Genomic DNA, 20,133 nt, shown 5'->3' on the forward strand with positions numbered 1-20,133 from the left:
GGCCTGTGGTAACGCACCAGACCAGGTTAAACGCAGGCAGTGAAACAGGTCTGCAGGTGTATATCTTTCTCCCCCCCACACCCCCAGTCTTCCCTTTCTCAGTTTCTCTCTGTCCTATTCAACAACAATAGCAGCAGCAATAACAGCAACAATGGAAAAAAGATGGGTGCCAGGAGCAGTGGATAACCCTGAAGACAAAAAAAAAAAAAAAAAAGAAAGAAAAGAAAAGAAAAGGGAGGGGAAAGGCTTTTATGAGAGCTACTTATTAATGGTAAGATAAAAAAAATAGTAATTAAGGGGAGTCGAGTGGTAGCGCAGCAGGTTAAGCACATGCACGTGGCTCAAAGCACAAGGACCACGTAAGGATCCCAGTTCGAGCCCCTGGCTCCCCACCTGCAGAGGAGTCGCTTCACAGGCAGTGAAGCAGATCTGTAGGTGTCTTTCTCTGCCCCTCTGTCTTCCCCTCCTCTCTCCACATCTCTCTGTCCTATCCAACAAGGACAACATCAATAACAACAATAATAACTACAACAATACAACAACCAGGGTAACAAAAGGGAATAAATAAAATATAAAAAATAGTAATTAATAGAAAGTAAACAGTGATATTTAATGCAACAGTTTTGAGTTTTCTGCATAGCAACCCTGTTTTTTGTCTGTTCTCTTTTTTTATTCTTCAGTCTTCACAAAACATCAATAGTTCTGACCAAAATCTCTGGATATTTTCCTATTTATCTTTTTTTTTTAATCCACCCATAGCCAATTCTGTGATTTCTATAATCAAAATTCCATAATCAACCTCGTTATGTCCTACCACCTCCATTTCAGCCACTCTGTCCCAAGCCTATTATTCAACATTTAAAAAAAAATTTATTTATTTTCCCTTTTGTTGCCCTTGTTGTCTTTTTATTGTTGTTGTAGTTATTATTGTTGTTATTGATGTCGTCGTTGTTAGGACAGAGAGAAATGGAGAGAGGAGGGGAAGACAGAGAAGGTGAGAGAAAGATAGACACCTGCACACCTGCTTCACTGCCTGTGAAGTGACTCTCCTGCAGGTGGGGAGCCGGGGGCTCGAACTGGGATCCTTATGCTCTTTCTTGCGCTTTGCGCCACTTGCCCTTAACCTGCTGCACCACCACCCGACTCCCTGCTCCAGATTTCTATCTTCCTTCTTTCACAGCAAAAGCCCTGGCTCCCAACAATAGTGTTGTACTTACTCACTTGCTCAGTCTGATAATACACACAAAGCATTTGAGAACTGCTGAACCATACTGCTATTGACAACCCTACTAATAGAGTTCAAGATTTCTTTGAGGTTCTTTTTTTTTTTTTTCCTCCAGGGTTATTGCTGGGCTCGGTGCCTGCACCATGAATCCACCGCTCCTGGAGGCCATTTTTCCCCCTTTTTGTTGCCCTAGTTGTTGCACCCTCGTTGCGGTTATTATTGCCATTGTTGACGTTGCTTTGTTGTTGGATAGGACAGAGAGAAATGGAGAGAGGAGGGGAAGACAGAGAGAGAGGGGGAGAGAAAGATAGACACCTGCAGACGTGCTTCACCGCCTGTGAAGCGACTCCCATGCAGGTGGGGAGCCGGGGCTCGAACCGGGATCCTTACCCCGGTCCCTGCGCATTGCGCCACGTGCGCTTAACCCACTGCGCCACCGCCCGACCCCCATTCTTTGAGGTTCTTTGTGCCATTTGACCAAGGATAGAATCTCTCAAATTATTGTATTCAAGAGTTGTCAAGCCCCATTCTAGCTGGGAACTCACTTGTCTTAAGAAATGTCATTGTTGGTTCCAGTGTGTTCATATCCACGGCTGGGCTGTGCTTTGGCCTGCCACGAACAGATGGGGCATTCTGATCCCAGCCAGGACCCTGCTGTATCTGAGCTCTGTTTTTTAAAATTTATTTATCCCCTTTTGTTGCCCTTGTTGTTTTATTGTTGTGGTTATTATTCTTTTTGTTATTGATGTCATCGTTGTTAGCTAGGACAGAGAGAAATGGAGAGAGGAGGGGAAGACAGAGAAGGGGAGAGAAAGATAGACACCTGCAGACCTGCTTCACCACCTGTGAAGCAATTCCCCTGCAGGTGGGAAGCCAGGGGCTTGAAATGGGATCCTTATGCCGGTCCTTGCACTGTGCCACATGCACTTAACCTGCTGCACTATTGCCTGACTCCCCTGAGCTCTATTTTTTAAAAGAATTTATTTATTTATTCATGAGAATGATAGGAGAAAGAGCAAGAACCAGACATCACTCTGGTACATGTTGCCACGGATTGAACTTGGCACCTCATGACTGAGAATCCAATGCTTTATGCACTGAGCCACCTCTCACACCACTGAGCCCTATTTTTGTCCTTTAGAGTCATACATTTTTTTCTTCTGTGCTGAGGTAGCTGGACCAGCTGGTTCTCTAAAATCCAGTGTCTCAGATTTTTCCTGGGATAATAATAGCATTACCAACTTCAGCTCTGCACCCCCTCCCCTACCTGATGACTGGGCTTCCTCCATACATAGCTTCTGTGCTTTGAGAGATACCAACAGACCCTCTCTTGTCCCGATTACAAAGAACCTTTGTTACCAGAGCCTGCTCTCAGCTTTTCTAGGGCTCTGTTCACTTCACTCTTACTAAGCAAGATAGTCAGCAACAATCTTCAGAAAACTGGCATTCATCTGTCTATGTCCTGCCTTCTGTCTCCCCTCCTTCATTTATGGATGGAGCCATGAGATTTGAGGAAAAGGTGTGTACTCTCAAAAGTCATCTTTGGGGCTAGAGGTGGTGGGAAAGTTCTATCTTGGGACCCAGTCCAGGGGCTCAAACAGTTCCAAGGTGAAGCCTCACTTTGCCCTGCATCCCTTTGAGATGCCACTTTAGGTTAAAAGAAAAATGATGTTGAATGGTGCTTAGACTCCAGCCTGGGTTTATTGTTTTGCACAGTAGCCAGACTTGAATCCGGCTCTCCTTGTTAGCCAGCTATCTCCTCTGAATCTTTGTTCATTCTTTCCAGTTTAAAGCAAAGGTTACAAGGGATTGGAAATAGAAAGCAGCCAACTGAGAGCCAGGCTACTTAATCCATAGAGATGCTCCCTTTTTAGGTATGTCCTCCAAATCTCTCCAACTGCTCAGTTTTTACAGTGAGCTAAGGAACCATAGTTATTGGGAGGAAGATGCTATGGCTAGGTTGGGTTGATAACTGATAGTCCTTTCCTGTATGAGTCTTCAGGCCTATTTGCTTTTGAAGAGCAAAGTGACTCCTTCCTCACCTAGCTGATAGCCTTTACAGAAGTAAGTTTTGGAAGGAAGCAAGGTTTCCTCCTGAACTGGCTGGTGGAGTGGAAAGACTGTTCCACAGTAGCTGGGTGGTTGTGCATTCAGTAGAGCACATATGCACAAAGACCCTGGCTCACACCACCACTCCCCACCTACAGGGGGAAGCTTCAGGAGCAGTGCTCCAGGTGTCTCTCTCCCTCTCTTTTTTTTTTAATCGTTTATTTTTATTTTTTACTATCTTTATTGATTAGATAGAGAAAGCCAGGCATTGAGAGGAAGGGGGAAATAGAGAGGGAGAGAAACAGAGAGACACTTGCAGCCCTGCTTCACCACTTGTGAAGCTTTCCTCCTACAGGTGGGGACTGGGGGCTTGAACCCAGGTCTTTGCACATTGCAATGTAGTGCTCAACCAGGTGTGCCACCACCTGGCCCCTCTCCCTCTCTATCCCCCCCCCCAATTTCTCTCTATCCTATCAAATAAAAGATATGGGAAAAACAAGGAAAATAAATGGCCAGAGGAAGTGGTGGATTCTTCATATAGGCACCAAGCTCCAGCAATAACTGTGGTGGCTGTATATAGAAAACAAAAACAGAAACTATTCCACTAGGTTTCCAGAAATCCAGGTCCTAGTCCCAACTCTGCTACTAATTTACTGAGTTGCTGCTTCTCTTGCAGAGCAGATTGGCTTCAGGTTCTAATATGTCAAATATTACCTTCCTATAAACAGTCCTGGTTTACTTTGCTGGAATTAAGGTTTATGAGAGAATGACCTCCTCCCCTTTTGATTCAACACCCCCTTTTTAAGGTTTCCTGTATAGGACCTCTTGATTCAAATCTCCTTTAAGGGCTCCTGTCTTCCTCCTTATGGGAAGAGGGTTTTACCTCTGTTACTCTGTATTGCTCTACATAGATTTCAAGACCCTTCCTGAATGTCTCTTTTCTCTTTTCTCCGCATAAGGTCTGAAGAAGCAGAGGGCATTTTGGATCCCCAGGAGTCGGAAAAGTTAAACTTTAACGAGAAGTGCACTCGGAGCTCACTACTGACACAACTCTGGGCGACAGCGGTGCTTGGGTCTCTCTCAGGTTAGGAGTTGCCAAAATCCAGACAAGTTGGACACCTGAATTTCTATCTGGGGTCCTTGCTAGGGGTCACAATGAGGACCAGTGTATCTGGGACGGTGATTTAAGTAGTCAGTGATGCTGGGTACAGACCTGTCAGTGGAGACAAGACTCTAGACAGGCCAGAGGAAGCAAGCCCAGTCCTCCTGGTTTTTAGACCAACCTGTGCTATGGTTGGGTCTAGAATAATCTTTGTTCCTGTAAATTACATCTTCCTTATGTCCTGCCCCACTGATATAGGTTATTTTTTTTTTCTTGAAAACCTGGTTTGTTAACAGATATAATTGATGGTCAGTTGACAAGCATCTGGACCAAGAACTGAGCTGCCAGGATATGTCTCATTTCCTCACTTCAATATTAACTTGGGCTGTGGGCCTAGCTCCTGTTACATCCTGTGGTGACAGAGGTTAATGTGACATTGCTTCCTGCCTTGAAGGATTCCCACTTTGCATAGGGATTCTCAAAGCAGATCCCCCCCACCCCCAGCTGGATGGAAGCTTCCATACTCCCATTTGTGGTCTTTGAACAATTCACAGAAAGACTAGGCTTTCTTTGGGTTGAAGACTTTCTCAGTTATTTTTAATGTGGTGCCAAGGAACATACCTTGCACATACACACCACTGAGTATCTCTCTGTCCAAATTTTTGAGACACCAAAGCACCACTCCACCATCCATTCTATCCATGGTGCTTCCATGTGGTGCTAGGGGTTGAACCAAGGGCCTCTCACATGGTAAGTAAGGCATTTGTTTTACCTACTGAGCCATCTTCCAGGCCCTTAAATTTTAACACTCTCCCACTACGTGTCATACTATATATATATATATATATATATATATATATATATATATATATATATATTTTTTTTTTTTTTTACTTATTTTGGATAGAAACATAAATTGAGAGGGAAGGGGGTAAGACAGACAGACACCTGCAGCACTGTGAAGCTTCACAGTGCTAAACTTCCCTCTTGCAGGTGGGGACTTGGGGCTTGTGCACTGGAATGTGTGCCTTTAACCAGATGTGGCACCACACAGCCCCTCAATCTCATGTGTTTCTTAAATCCTGGTACAAGCATGTCTACTCTAGATTCTGGTATCACAGTAACTGACTTACTAATAGTTGGAAAGTGATATCTGATACTTCTTGTGTCAGGTGTGTCTTCAGGCTGCAGCAATGCTCACAATTCTTGGATCTTCATTTTGGCCCTACCACTAATTAGGTTCATGGTCTTGTATGACTTGTTTCTTTTCTCTGGACCTTATTTTTATCAATGTTTACAGATGAGGCTTTGGGATTACTAATAGCTATTGTTCTCAAGGCCACAGTATATAACTGAGTGCTTATTATATGTAAAGTACTTTATACATATCACCTCATTCAAGACTCAGTTCATACCTGTGATGTCTTATGTTGATTCCCATTATTATAGATAAGACTGAGGCTTAGAGAAAGTAAATGGCTTGCCTGTCAGTGAATGAATGAGGCACAAGCACTTTGCTACCTGGCAAACCAAGTGAGGGCAGAAGGTAGGCAACTCAGACTTCTTTTTGGCAGGCACAGAGGATGTACGGATTGATGAGAGGACTGTCAGCCCCTTCTTGCAATTGTCAGATGATCAGAGGACCCTGACCTTCAATGCCAAGAAGTCTAAGGCCTATACAGATGGCCCAGAGCGCTTTGATCACTGGCCCAATGCCCTGGCGGCTACCTCCTTCCAAGCTGGACTGCATGCCTGGAAAGTAAATGTCCAAAATAGTTGCGCCTACAAGGTGGGTGTGGCCCTGGGCCAGCTGCCCCGAAAGGGTTCTGGCAATGACTCTCGGCTGGGCCACAATGCCTTTTCTTGGGTCTTCTCCCGCTATGACCAGGAATTCCGCTTTTCGCATGATGGTCAACATGAGCCCCTGGTGCTGCTGCGTTGTCCAGACCAGCTGGGTGTACTACTGGACCTGCAGGCACAGGAGCTGCTGTTCTATGAGCCAGCCTCTGGCACTGTGCTCTACACCCACCATGGGTCCTTCCCTGGGCCCCTCTTCCCAGTCTTTGCTGTGGCCGACCAGACCATTTCCATTGTCAGCTGTTAGCCACAGGGAGGCCACATCTACCTCCCACCACCCTTGCAGGCCAAGTTCTATCCCATATTCTTTTCTCAACTGTTGCCTATGCCCAGTGGGTAATTTTAGGAGTGAAGATCTGTCTCAGATCTGTTAAATACTGGTGTCTGGAGTGGGAAAACTGCTGTTTCCCAAATCTAATGTTTTAGCCCCTCCAAGGGTGTCTGGTTCACCATTTTCTCTCTAACTTGGTGCCTGGTATACAGTGAGTGTGCAATAAATAGCTGGCAAATCGATTGGATGGATGGCTGAGTACATGATAGAATCTTATGGTGAAACACTGCTTTTTAGCTTCCTGCCCCAAGCTTCTAGCATGTGAAAGTACTTCTCTGGTGGAACTATCTATGACTAGAACTCTCATCTGCTCAGTTCAGTGGTTCTCAATCCTTCTCAGGACATGGCACATAGGGAAAATATTTTTCTAGAACACAAAGACAACATGTTAGGAATTTAGAGCTCCTGCCAGGATGCTTCTGGTGAGGGGACTCTGGTAGGAGGTTGGGGTGTCTGTCTCATCTGACACTCTCCACTCTTCTCTGGAAGATTCCGGGAATACTGTCTCTGGGTAACCTGACTGCAACACAGTGCAGCGCTGCCTCAGACTTTCAAGTTGAGCTGCAGCCTGTACCCACTTGGATTCAGGGGTGAGGACATCAGCCAGAAAGATCTAAGAGAATAAGGGAACAAGCCTTAGGGGATATGTACATCATTAAAGGTTTTAAAAAAAATGAGGAGTTTGTATTTATTGGTAATCTGGGTAGCTATTATGTATTATCCCAAGTGCCAGCTCAAAGCATAAATGTGTATATGGTGGGGGAATCAGTATCTCCTCATTCTCAGCCACATTCCCAGAATAAAAGGGCAACAGCTCATCATACATAGAAAGAGCTTGGCCATGAGGTTCTGTATGTTGCTTCTATGAGGGCAAGTACCTTCCTGTTGTCCTCTGAGAAGGTTGTATAAAGTGGCCTTCACATTTTGTTTCATCTGGGAATACAAAAGAAAGTCAACTTGCCTATATATTCACAAGCCTCCAAATGGGAGTCAGTTCCCAACGTAATCAATTTCCTTGAAATACTGAGCAGATAAAATTGAGCCCACAGACAACTGGCAGGTGGATTGGGGATTGACATGATCACTGTCACACTTATAGTCTAAGATCACAGCTCATAACTATGTTCTCACTGTCTGCACTCACAAATTGATCACCTGCCCTTAACATCAGGGCCAAGGTAGATAGACTCAGAAGGCTGGCCAAATCTTATTAGAGCTTACTGCAGTGTAGAAGGTGGTATAGTTAATGCAGAGACTCTCATGACTGAGGCTCAGGTTCAATCTCCTACACCACCATAAACCAGAGGTTAACAGTGCTCTGGTACAGAGAGAGAGAGAGAAAAAAAAAAAAGTGGTGCCATGAAAAAAAAATTGGACTCTCAAGCATGAGATCCCAAGTTCCATCGCTGGCATTTCATGTGGCAAAGTGATGCTCTAATTCTCCCTTTCCTACTATCATAAATAGGTAAATGAACTTCCCTGTCTACCTGGATATAGCCTCTGAACAAAAACCTGGTCAAAGTCAGTTCCTTTTACATTGCCCCCAAGACATCATGTCAATGTTCCCTAAAACTACCAGTCTACCTCCCCGACATCCTTCAGTCTAGATTTGCTGCCTGGAATACCTCTTATCTCTGCCCATGAAAATGAAAATGCCACCCCCCCACCCCGGATCAGGTCTACCCCAGAGCCCTCCCTGGTGTGGAGATCAGAATCTACATGATATTCCCATGCATTTCTTACCTGTTGGATCTGTGCTACTGGGCAAAGCGTAGGTGATTAGAAAGTACCAGATTGAGGGGGAGCTGGGTGATGGCACACCTGGTTAGTCACACATAGTACTAAGTGCAAGGATCTATACAAGGGACCCTCACTCCCCACTTGCAGTGGGGACACTTCATGAGTGGTGAAGCAGGTCTGCAGGTGTATCTTTTTCTCTCCCTCTCTGCCTTACCTTCCCCCCAATGTCTCTGTCCTATCGAATGAAAGAAAGAAAAAGGCCACTGGGAGCAGTGATTGCTGGCATGGAGTGATAACCCTGGAGGCCAAAAAAAAAAAAAAAGGAAATTGAGAGAGAGATGAAGAAGTGAAGAGAAGAGAGAGACATGGAATTAAAAAACCCAACCTATGTGGTCCAGGAAGTGGTACAGTGGGTAAATCATTAGACTTGTGCATGAGGTCCCAAGTTCCATCCCTGGCATATGCCAGATTGATACTCTGGTTCTCTTCCTCTCTCATAGAAAAACCAAACAGGGCAGGGGTAGACAGCATAATGGTTATGCAAACAGACTCTCATGCCTGAGGCTCTGTCAAGTCCCAGGTTCAATCCCCCGCACCACCATAAGCCAGAGCTGAGCAGTGCTCTGGTTAAAAAATAAAATAAAAAAGAAATTGTTTATATAAAAAAAAGAAAAAAACATGGGAGTTGGGGCAGTAGCGCAGCGGGTTAAGCCCAGGTGGCCCAAAGTGCAAGGACCAGCATAAGGATCCCGGTTCCAGCCCCCGGCTCCCCACCTGCAGGGGAGTCGCTTCACAGGCAGTGAAGCAGGTCTGCAGGTGTCTATCTTTCTCTCCTCCTCTCTGTCTTTCCCTCCTCTCTCCATTTCTCTCTGTCCTATCCAACAATGATGACATCAATAATAACTACAACAATAAAACAACAAGGGCAACAAAAGGGAATAAATAAATGAGTGTCATTTAAAAAAAAAAACCCTACTTCAATTTCTGGCAAGATTCCCTCCATATTCCCTATAATTTTGCCACCTCATGTTCTGGCCCTGTCTCCTGTACTTTTCTACCCCTTCATGAGCCCCTATGACTGGGGTGTACTTCGAAACTGACATCCTTTAATTCCCCTTCAGCCCTGGATCCCAGCTGTGCTTAACCTCCAGTGACATAGCCCTTTCTACATTCTACCTAGTGGTCAAACCAATAGGCTTTAGAGTCAGATGCCTAAATCGAAACTCCAGCCAATCTTTCATGTATTAGCTATGATCACCTAACCTAAATCCCTTCCTTCAGTTGTAGAGCAAGGGCCACACCACCTATATATACACCCAATAGCTTTGAGGGTTAAATATCAAAAACCAGCACAGAACCTAAAATATACATGGTGGGTATAAACAGTTTCTTCTCATGACTAACCAAGGTGTCCCATGTTAAAAATCTTTTTAGATTTTTATTACTGATAAAGAGAGAGGGTGAGCCAAAGTATCGCTCTAGCACATGTAGTGCCAAGGATCAAACCTGGAACACCTCATGCCTGACAATCCAATGCTTTACCCAGTACACCACATCCCAGGTTACCCTTCTCTATAATCTAATACTGTGTACTCCTAGAAGACAGTATCCCAAAAGCATGGATTTATGCCTTGGTAGTCTATGCCCAACCCCTTCCCCCTTTTTTTTTCCCAGAGGTGTTGGGCATTATGCCCTGCTCCATCGTTGATCCTATGGTCTATTTACATAATCATTGTTTTGCCTGAGACCCACCCTGCCTGCAGGGTATTGGCTTATCCCACTGGTTAGAATCTTTGCAACAGGTGCTATGGAAGCTTTCTATGTTAGCACTTTTTAAAAAAATATTTATTTTATTTATTCTCTTTTGTTGCCCTTGTTTTATTGTTGTAGTTATTATTGTTGTCATCATTGTTGGATAGGACAGAGAGAAATGGAGAGAGGAGGGGGAGAGAAAGGTAGACACCTGCAGACCTGCTTCACCACTTGTGAAGTGATTCCCTTGCAGGTGGGGAGCCAGGGCTCGAACTGGGATCCTTACGCAGGTCCTTGTATTTTTGCGCCACCTGCGCTTAACCCTCTGCACTACAGCCCAACTCCCTAGCGCTCTTTTTCTTTTCTCCACCCCTTCTCCTAGCCATTTCCTTTTCCCACTTGCCACTTCCGGTTAAACAGATATATAAAAAGCGGTGTCTCTGATCAATAAAGGCATTGCATTGTGTTCCCGCTCAGCCACGAGTTCCTGGTTCCTCTACCGCGTCACTGAGTAAGCAGCAGCCCAAGTTGGCTCCCGTCGAGTTCTCTCCAACCCAGAGAGCATGTGCCCGGGAAGAAACACCCTCACGCTAGCCTGGCACAGAGGCATGACCTTTTTTGGGGTATGGTAAATAGTCTATAATTAACAAGAAAACTCCAGGTTACTTAAACTACTCTAGTCAGTGGTATAAGTAGCATAGCTTATGACTAGATGAAATTCCCATTATTTTTTCCTTACAGGGCAAGTTTCATCATTCTTTATTCCACTTGAATATGTCAACATTATCTTCATTAAGAAATAAAAACTTGGGAGTCGGTCTGTAGTGCAGCGGGTTAAGCGCAGGTGGCACAAAGCGCAGGACTGGCGTTAAGGATCCCGGTTCTAGTCCTGGCTCCCCACCTGCAGGGGAATCGCTTCACAAGTGGTGAAGCAGGTCTGCAGGTGTCTATCTTTCTCTCCCCCTCTGTCTTCCCCCTCCTCTCTCCATTTCTCTCTGTCCTATCTAATAACAACATAAATAATAACAATAATAACTACAACAATAAAAGACAACAAGGGAAACAAAAGGGAAAATAAATATATATATAAAAAAAAAAAGAAATAAAAACTCTGTGGTCCGCAAGGTGGTGCAGTGGATAAAGCACTGGATTCTCAACCATGAGGTCCTGAGTTCAATCCCTGACAGCACATGTACCAGAGTGATGTCTGGTTCTCTCTCTCCTCCTATCTTTCTCATGAATAAATAAATTATTAAAAAAAAAGAAATAAAAACTCAGCTCTGGCTTATCGTAGTGCTGGGGATTGAATTTGGGACCTCAGAGCCTCAATCATTATGCTCTCTTCCCAGCCCCCTTCCTTTCTTCTGTCTCTTCAAAGCTTATTTAATTATCTATTTAGAGAGAACCAGATAATTAATTTGGCACATGTGATGCAGGAGACTGAACTCAAGACTTTATGTTTGGAATGCTCTCTACTCACTAAACTACCTTTGTGGACCACGTACCCTGGTTTTCAAACTAAACCCTTGAGGTATATTAACTTGAACAAGGTGCACTTTGCTTCAACTGAAGCAGTTTGTTTGTTTTTCCTGTTTAGCATATAGGGGGTCTCATATAGTCTCTCCCTTCATAAAAGATTTTCTTCTGCTAATATAGAATTTTTAAGTGCCTGGTTTTTGAAGCTCATTGGGCCCTGAAGGAATCTTGCTGGAGAAGAGGGAAATGCACAGTGGAATAGAAACTCAAGTGTGACAAATGAATCAGTTTGGTGATGGTAGTGATGGTAGTGCTAAAAGCCCCCCCACACACACACTATATACATATATATATATATATATATATTTTTTTTTTTTAATAATTAGAACATCTTACAGAGGTTGCAGGGGGGAAAGACCAAAGGCCAAATCTCAGGAAAGAAGGGCATCCCTGTTCAGTGCTGGGCCTAGTCACTTCCCTGACCAGATTTAGACTTTGGTGGGTGAGCCTTCCAGGCGATCAAGGGCAGGCAAGAGCTGGGGCAATGCGGATAGGATGTGCTCTTGGGGTACAGAATCCCTAACCACAGGGTCCAAAGATCCTGAGCCAACCACCAAGAAGCTGTGCATGCCCACAGCACGTGCACCCTGGTAATCACGGCGGTAGTTATCCCCAATATGGGCTGACACTGCGGGTTCCACCTGACCAAGTCTCAAAGCCTCATGGAAGATGCGGGGGTCTGGCTTGGGCCAGCCGGTAGCCTCGGAGGTCAACACAAAGTCAAAGTGCTCCCGCAGGCCAAGACCCATTAGAATGTTCTCTAGTCTCTGATCAAAGTTGGAGACCACTGCCAGCTTCAGACTCCGCTTGCGGCACATCATGAGGGTAGCCTCAGCCCCATCTAATACCTGCCAGGTGCAGGGACTGCTGAAGTCCTCATACAGCTGCTCTGCGAGGGGGGTCAGGGCTTGGGCATCCAGAACACCTGCCAGATGGAAGGTCTGAAGGACGACATCCAGCCACCACTGGCGGGATGTGAGACCGTGGCTCAGGCCATAATTGGGGAAACTCAGGTTCTGAGCCCTGTAAGCCTTCCCGAAGGCTTCTCTCAGGGCCCCGGCCTCCACCTCCAGCCCATAAGCCTTGGCTTTAGTGGCATATTCCTCCCCAACAGGGCGGCGGAGCCTAAGCAATGTGTCCTTCACGTCCCATGTCAGCAGTTGTAGCCGAAGCCTGTGTGCCATGGGTCTGCAGTAAGGGGTCACATCTAACACAGGTCTGCCACAAATCTCAAGACCAGAAGAAAATGGAATGGTGACAACTCCTCCATGACAATGTAAATAAAAGTCTTCACTTTCCAGACCTTGAGGGTCAGCTTTGCTGACAACTGGGAAAACAATTCCTGTAACACAAGTTCCTGAAATGAGATACAGTAAGTGAGGCAGGGAATTCCAGACATTGGTGTCAGACTCCAAGTTCCATACTGAGGCACTACCAATTCACTGTGTGAGTCTAGGAGTCACTTGAATCCCTGTCAACTCCTGTGGAGCACACTGACCTCAAACTGACAACTGTTACACTAAATGAGGTCATCTGTCCATCCCACAGTTACTGAGCACTTATTATGTAGATGATGCTGATGCTGGGGATGAGGGTAGATTTCCAGCATTTACAGGCATTAAAAAACAGGGGAAGGAGACTGCGTGATGGCTCATCTAGTTTAGTCATGTCACCATGAACAAGGACCCAGGCTTGTGCTCCTGCTCAACACCTACAGGGGAAAGTTTCATAAGTGGTGAGCTTCTATTTCCCTAGCTCCTTTTCTCTCTCAATTTCAATCTGTTTCATCAAACAAAGGAAAAGAAAAATGGCTACCAGGAGTGGTGGATTCATCATGCAGGAACTAAAACTCAATGATAACCCTAGTAGCAATAAAAAAATAACAGAAGCAGCCTGTGCAGTCAATAAAGTGTTGAACCCTCAAGTATAAGATCCTGAGTTAAATTCCTGGCAATAGATATGCCACAGTGATGTTCTGGTTCTCTCTCCCACTTTTTGTCATAAAAACATTTAAGCATAAAAAAGGCAGCATAGGTAGTCGGGCGGTAGCGCAGTGGATTAAAGCACACGTGGCGCAAAGCGTAAGGACAGGCATAAGGATCCCGGTTTGAGCCCCTAGCTCCCCACCTGCAGGGGAGTCGCTTCACAGGCGGTAAAGCAGGTCTGCAGGTGTCTATCTTTCTCTCCCCCTCTGTCTTCCCCTCCTCTCTCGATTTCTCTCTGTCCTATCTAACGACAGCAATAAAAACAATAATAATAACCACAACAATGGTAAAACAACAAGGGCAACAAAAGGGGAAAAAATGGTCTCCAGGAGCAGTAGATTTGTGGTACAGGCACCGAGCCCTGGCAATAACCCTGGAGGCAAAAAAAAAAAAAGGCAGCCTGCCCCATGGGGATATAAATCCAGGGACCTGACCCAATATTGTTACTAAGTTAGTGACTATATAGGAACTAGAAGGGCTGAAAACAGCAAAGGTACTGAGGTAAGACAAGGAGATGGACACTTTGCATACATAGGGGCTATATCTGGCAGAGCCTTGCAATTAGAGAAATAATTATGACTGTTATTTTCATCATTAGGATTACCAAAGATAAAAGGATTGTTGCAGAACATTTGACAGGAATGACAGAAGGGCAGATACTTGCCCAAGATTACAGTGAGTCAGCATAACAGCCAAAGTTAAAATACAAACTTCAGGCTCTCTAGCCAGTGCCCCCACTGTTTGGACATCTTTTATTTTGTGTTTCATTTGAGAGAAAGAAGCCAGAACACCAGTCCTATACATGGGGCACCAGGGATTGATCTGAGCATCTCAGACATGCATGTTCAGTCTTCTACTAGCCGTGTAATCTTCTAGCTGCTACTTATACATGGATTAAAAAAAAAAAAGTGAGACAGGATGGTAGTGTATCTGGTAGAGAGCACATATTACTATGCCAGAGGATCAAAGTTTAAACCCTGGTCCTTGGGACCTGGTGGTGGTGTTCCCTGTTAAACCCATGTTCAAGCCCCTGGTTTCCACATGCAGGGGGGAAGCTTCATAAGCAGTGAAGCAGGGCTGTAGGTATCTTTTGCTCTCCCTCTCAAGGTCTCTGTATAGATCCAATATAAGTAATTGATTTAAAAAGTATATAAACCCCAGCCCCCACAAGCAGGCAGGTAGTAAATTCCATGAGTTGTGAAGCAGTGCTACAAGTGTTTCTATCCCTATTTCTTAGAAAAAGGAAAGGGAAAAAAAAAATGGCTGCCAGGAATGGTAGAGTTACAGTGTGGGCACTGAGTCCTAGCAATAACTCTGGTGACAAAAAAAGGGGTGGGGCTATAGAGACAGCACAGTGGCTTCTGCAACTGATTTTCTTGCCAAAGACTCCCTCCCAAGGTCTCAGGTTTAATTTCCCACAAGACCGTAAAGATTCTGGCGTTGGTGAACTTGTACAACACAGGGCAAAAGGGCAGGAGAGAGCAGCCTAGTCCTACCTATCTCTAAACAAATCTTTATCTAACTTCATCTTTATGGAGGTAGTAACACCTTTTTGGGTGGAGAGCAGATGAAAGGCTAATCTGATGCAGTGCAGTGATTCCTCAGCCTGTACCCAGAGGCTGGATGCAGCGTCTTTCCCCATACAGAGTTGATTGTAGAATGCCCAAGTTATCTAGCTGAAACCCCAGGGACGAGAATTCAAAGCAAAAAGTTATTGCGGAGGAAGGGACAGGGCTAGTGAAGTTTATCAAGGGAGGCTGGGGAGACAACATAATAGTTATGCAAAAGAATTTCAGGCCTGAGGCTCCAGGTTCAATCCCAGCACCATCATAAACCAGAGCTGTGTAGTGCTCTAATCTCTCATTAAAATAAAATATTAGGACGAGAAGTTTATCAAGGAAATGAATTTGAATCAGTTTGGAATGTAGGAAATACCCACCCTGAGACCCTAATTTTTCAGGTTTGGTACTGGGTAGAGTCACTCCAGATCACAGGGGAGGGGATAGGGGACACTAGTACAACTAAGACATGAACAAATGCTCCCGGGGTAGGAGGTAGATAGCATAATGGTCATGCAGAGACTCATGCCTAAGGCTCTAAAGCCAGTGCTCTGGAAATAAATAATAATAAACTAAACGCTCTTGCACCCGACCCACAGCCACAGCTTCTTCCATTTCCAGAAGCCTGAGTTGGGGACTCTGGGCTGCAGGCCTTAACAGTTCACCCTTCCTCCCCACCTGCGGGTCCCGCCAGCGGTAAAGTCAGACAGACCCCGCAGTTAAACAGCCGCCGTGGTTGCAGCGTGACCTGGGGCGGAGGGTTCTCGGGCCGTCGCGCTCCCTGGTCACCTTCTCGGCTCCGGCGCGCTCCAACAGCTCTGAGTTCCTGGCCCACCGCTTCACGGTGCAGTAGTCGGGGGAAGGCGAGTCCGCAGGCCCGCGCCAGGAAGCGCCGTCTCCGCCTGGCCCGCACTCGCCCCTCCTCCACACGTTACGGGTCGCGCTCTACACGCCGCCTCCTCCGCCCACGAGCCCCTCCACTTCCTTCTCCGCGCGCTCACCCCCACGTCCGTGCCCACCGCCCTGCTCGCCCAGCCTGCCGGTCCTTGCGCTCCCTTTTCCTCCCGCCCGGCCCTACAGACACACTTTCAGGTTACGGGGTGCGCCTCCTACTCTGCCTACGTGCACCTTTCCTCGCTCTCCCGCCCTCCCCAGCCTCTCCACCTTCCTTGGGTCGGCCCCTCCAGAAGGTGCCGGGAGTTGTGTTAATCAGAATTTGGATCCCGCCCAGGTTTACTGAGTGCTGTGTGGATTTGGGCAGGGCACGCACCTCTCTGGTCTAGGTACCCAAGTCGTTACCAGGAGGGAATTGCATTTGGTTGGAAACCTTCAGTCCACTTTGTTGAATGTAGAGATCTTTGCAGTAACCTAGCAGCTCTCCCCCACCCCACCCCCTTGTTGGAAAAATTGCATATTCACCTCGAGATGTTAAAAAATACGAAGCATACTGTGTAAAACAGAAAATCCCGCCTTATTTACTACTTACGGCTCTCCGCTTTACCTTCTCCTCAACTAAGGATACACTGAGAAATACACTGCTTTCGTAGGCCATGAAAGAGACAGGCAGAAATCAAAGATAAAAATAAGACTTCAGAGAGGGACAAGTATTACGGAGGCAATAAAACAGCATGGTTTCAGGAAGTGACTGGGGGCCTCTTTGGATAAATTAGGGGAGGAGCAAGATCTGAATGGCAGACAGGTGAAGATTAAGTTACAAATACTCCAGGTGAGGAATCACAAGTACAGAGGTGCCCCTGGGGCCCAGAAAGTTTGCTGAGCCAGGGCAACTGCCATGGGAAGGTATGGGAGAAAGGAGCACCTCCCTACCTCCAAGGGTTGCAGCAAATGGCAGATTTTAGTTAACATACTCTCATTTTTTTCTGGGCAAATACAAGCATGCATGTAGTTATGTTTTCCTTCTTTCCACAATCCCTTTAAATTTATGTATAGTCAACCTTGGGAGATCAAGTCAGGACTTCATACTTTTCCCCCCTTTTTTTTCTTTTTTATTAGTGATTTAATATTGATTTACAAAATTCCACACCGTTCCCACCACCAGAGTTCTGTACCCCCACTCCCTCCATTGGAACCTACAGTAGTTCTCTCAAAGTTGCAGATATGGGTTGACTATTATTTCTATAACTATATATATTAGCCCATTTTTTCTTTTTAAAAATTTTTTTATTTATAAAAAGGAAACATTGACAAAACCATAGGATAAGGGGTACAGCTTTGCACAATTCCCACCACCAGAACTCTGTATCCCATCCCATCCCCTGACAGCTCTCCTATTCTTTAACCCTTTGGGAGTATGGACCCAAGGTCATTGTGGGCTGTAGAAGGTGGAAGGTCTGGCTTCTGTGATTGCTTCTCTGATGAACATAGGCATTGGCAGGTCAATCCATACTCCCAGCCTGTCTCTCTCTTTCCCTAGTATGGAAGGCCTCTGGGGAATCAGAACTCCAGGACACATTGGTGGGGTTGTCTGTCCAGGGAAGCCTGGTTGGCATCATGCTAGCATCTGGAACCTGGTGTTTGACAAGAGAGTTAACATACAAAGCCAAACAAGTTGTTGACCAATAATGGACCTAAGGGCTGGAATAGTGCAGATGAAGAGTTGGGAGGTCCTCCATTTTGTAGTTAGCTAGTGGGCATATTTTAGTTAAATTCCTAAGGACCTGTGGCTATACTAGTTTTTTTGTTTGTTTTTTCCTTTTTCTTTTTGCCCCTGAGCCTGAAATCTGATATGCCAGTGGATCCAAGTTATTGTCTGGGGAGATGATGTCATAGCTGGAAAAAGGACCAGAAAGCTGGATCAAGGAACAGAGTAACCCTCGAATATCGGAAAGGTGTATAAATATTGTTGACTGTAAACCCCACCGATTTGATGTGCTCTGGGGCCCATAATTAGCTTAGGAGCCTATGTGACCTCTGCATCCCTCTAGATCTGAGCCCATTTTTTTATTTTAAATATAGGACCTCATACTTTTATGTACAACTTTCTAGCTCCCAGGCTACTTTTTAAAAAATATTTATTTTCCTTTTTTGTTGCCCTTGTTTTTATCATTGTTGTGGTTATTATTATTGTTGTTATTGATGTTGTTGTTGCCAGATAGGACAGAGAAATGGAGAAAGGAGGGGAAGACACAAATGGGGAGAGAAAGACACCTGCAGACCTGCTTCTCCACTTGTGAAGCGACCCCCCCCTACACAGGTGGGGAGTCGGGGGCTGGAACCAGGATCCTTATGCTAGTTCTTGTGCTTCGCACCATGTACGCTTAACCCACTGTGTTACAGCCTGGGGCCTCCACCCCCAGGGTACTTTTCTCTTTTGTTAAGATTCATTAATGAAGGGCTGGGGTTATGCAAAAAGTCTCTTTCTTAAGGCACCAAAGGTTCCAGTTTAAATCCCCAGCACTATCACCATAAGCTAGAGCTGAACAGTGCTCTGGTTGTAAAAACAAATGAACAAACAAAAAAGCCAAGAGTATCACTCCAACACATGACACTGAGGTTAGAACCTAGGGCTTCATGTTTGAGAGAATTTACTACTTTGTCATTACATCACCTCCTAGGCTGTTTTCTTTTCTTCTTCTTCTTTTTAACCACAGCATTTAGTTTTGGCTTATGGTGGTAATGACTGAACCTGGGATCTTTGTTACCTCAAGCATGAAAAGTCCTTTTGCATAACCTTTATGCTGTCTCCTCAGCACTGTTTTCTTTTGCTTGAACAAAAACTTCCAAGGCTGGCTTGTTCACTTCATTCAGAACCACCTCATCCTCACTTGTGCTTAGGCCTGGAAGGAAGTACATATATGGGGTATGCAAGGAAGAACCTCATTTTAGACTTGCTAGCAAAATATGCAGTGTGTCAATAGCAGGAGTCCCAAAAAATGGGAGTGGAAAAGGTGACTGGGTGGCCAGTGACTCACCTGCATATCACAGGAGCTGAGGATGTCTAAGATTGCCCTCTTTCTGGGGTTGCCTAAAACCCAATCCCACAGATCCTAGTTCCAACTTTGCCACCTGACCCTCTGTGAGCCCCCCACTGAACTACCCTTTTTGAGCCTGAGTCTCCAATATGAAAAATGGGGGTTGCAAAAATAACTTCTAGGTAAAGTCCAGGCTAACTCTAAATTAATTTCCAAAATAACCACCCTTGCCCCTGGAACCAACCTCTATTTCTCCAAATACAGAGTATGTCTACTATAACAGGATCCAAAGAAAGCACAGAGAAAGGTCCTTTGAGAAGTAGACTGCTTTCTGTTGAGAAAATTGAGTCTCCAGAAAAATTAGGGTTTTTGCTCTGGGTCACATGACTACCATTACACAAAAGGGATATATGATCTGTGAATGTGTCCTCTGAAGTTGTAGGTCTAATTTAATTACGTGACCTCTAGATTCTGCCCTTCACTCTCTGAGTACTTTTTCTAGAATAATGAAATCCATCACAGGAAATCCACTGAAAGCTCCCTGTTATTCTGAGATAGGCCTTTTTGCCAATTTAGACATGGCAGATGCAACAAGTACTTTCTCCACTATGTCAGATGACAGAAATCCCTGGAAGGTTTTTATCCTCTATCTATAGACCCAGTGGTTGTGTTACTATACTTAGGATTGGCTTGGCTGATTCTTGAGAAACCAACTTACACAAGGATTTTTTACTTGAGATTTTTTTTAAACTTTTTTTTAAAATTAATTAATTATTCCTTTTGTTGCCCTTGTTGTTTTGTTGTTGTAGTTATTATTGATGTCATCGTTGTTGGATAGGACAGAGAGAAATGGAGAGAGGAGGGGAAGACAGAGAGGGGGAGAGAAAGACGGACACCTACAGAGCTGCTTCACCGCCTGTGAAGCGACTCCCCTGCAGGTGGGGAGCCGGGGGCTCAAACCAGGATCCTTCCGCTGGTCCTTGTGCTTAGCGCCACCTGCGCTTAACCCGCTGCGCTACCGCCCGACTCCCTACTTGAGATTTTTATACACAGAGTAAGCAAACC

General features: G+C 45.3%; 2 protein-coding genes across 10 annotated transcripts in view; one reads left to right on the plus strand and one right to left on the minus strand.

Moving 5' to 3' along the window:
- Positions 1-6,746, plus strand: part of BSPRY (B-box and SPRY domain containing) — a 29,751-nt gene extending 23,005 nt beyond the window's left edge. For all 3 annotated transcript variants that reach the window (XM_007526761.3, XM_060199979.1, XM_060199980.1), the window contains 2 exons: positions 4,234-4,358; positions 5,951-6,746. In XM_007526761.3, the coding sequence (XP_007526823.1) occupies positions 4,234-4,358; positions 5,951-6,480 (655 nt within the window). In that variant the 3' untranslated portion in view covers positions 6,481-6,746. The remainder of the gene's footprint in view (positions 1-4,233; positions 4,359-5,950) is intronic.
- Positions 6,747-11,897: 5,151 nt separating this feature from the next.
- Positions 11,898-16,162, minus strand: HDHD3 (haloacid dehalogenase like hydrolase domain containing 3). 7 transcript variants are annotated; one of them, XM_060199987.1, is made up of 2 exons: positions 15,926-16,162; positions 11,898-12,949 (listed from the first exon to the last, which is right to left on the minus strand). In XM_060199987.1, exon 2 carries the CDS (start codon positions 12,774-12,776, stop codon positions 12,021-12,023), a length of 756 nt encoding a protein of 251 aa, XP_060055970.1. In that variant the 5' UTR covers positions 12,777-12,949; positions 15,926-16,162; the 3' UTR covers positions 11,898-12,020. The 7 variants fall into 7 exon arrangements, with proteins under 7 accessions (XP_060055970.1, XP_060055969.1, XP_060055968.1 ...); XM_060199986.1 differs by having other exon boundaries at positions 15,885-16,162; XM_060199985.1 differs by having other exon boundaries at positions 11,898-12,934; positions 15,849-16,162.
- Between the last annotated feature and the right edge of the window lie 3,971 nt (positions 16,163-20,133).

Source organism: Erinaceus europaeus, chromosome 10 (genome assembly GCF_950295315.1).
Source record: "Erinaceus europaeus chromosome 10, mEriEur2.1, whole genome shotgun sequence".
NCBI classification, from domain to species: Eukaryota; Metazoa; Chordata; class Mammalia; order Eulipotyphla; family Erinaceidae; genus Erinaceus; species Erinaceus europaeus.

Coding starts and splice junctions, on each gene's coding strand:
- HDHD3 (XM_060199987.1), bottom strand. CDS start 12,776: ATGGCACACAGGCTTCGGCTACAACTGCTGACATGGGACGTGAAGGAC.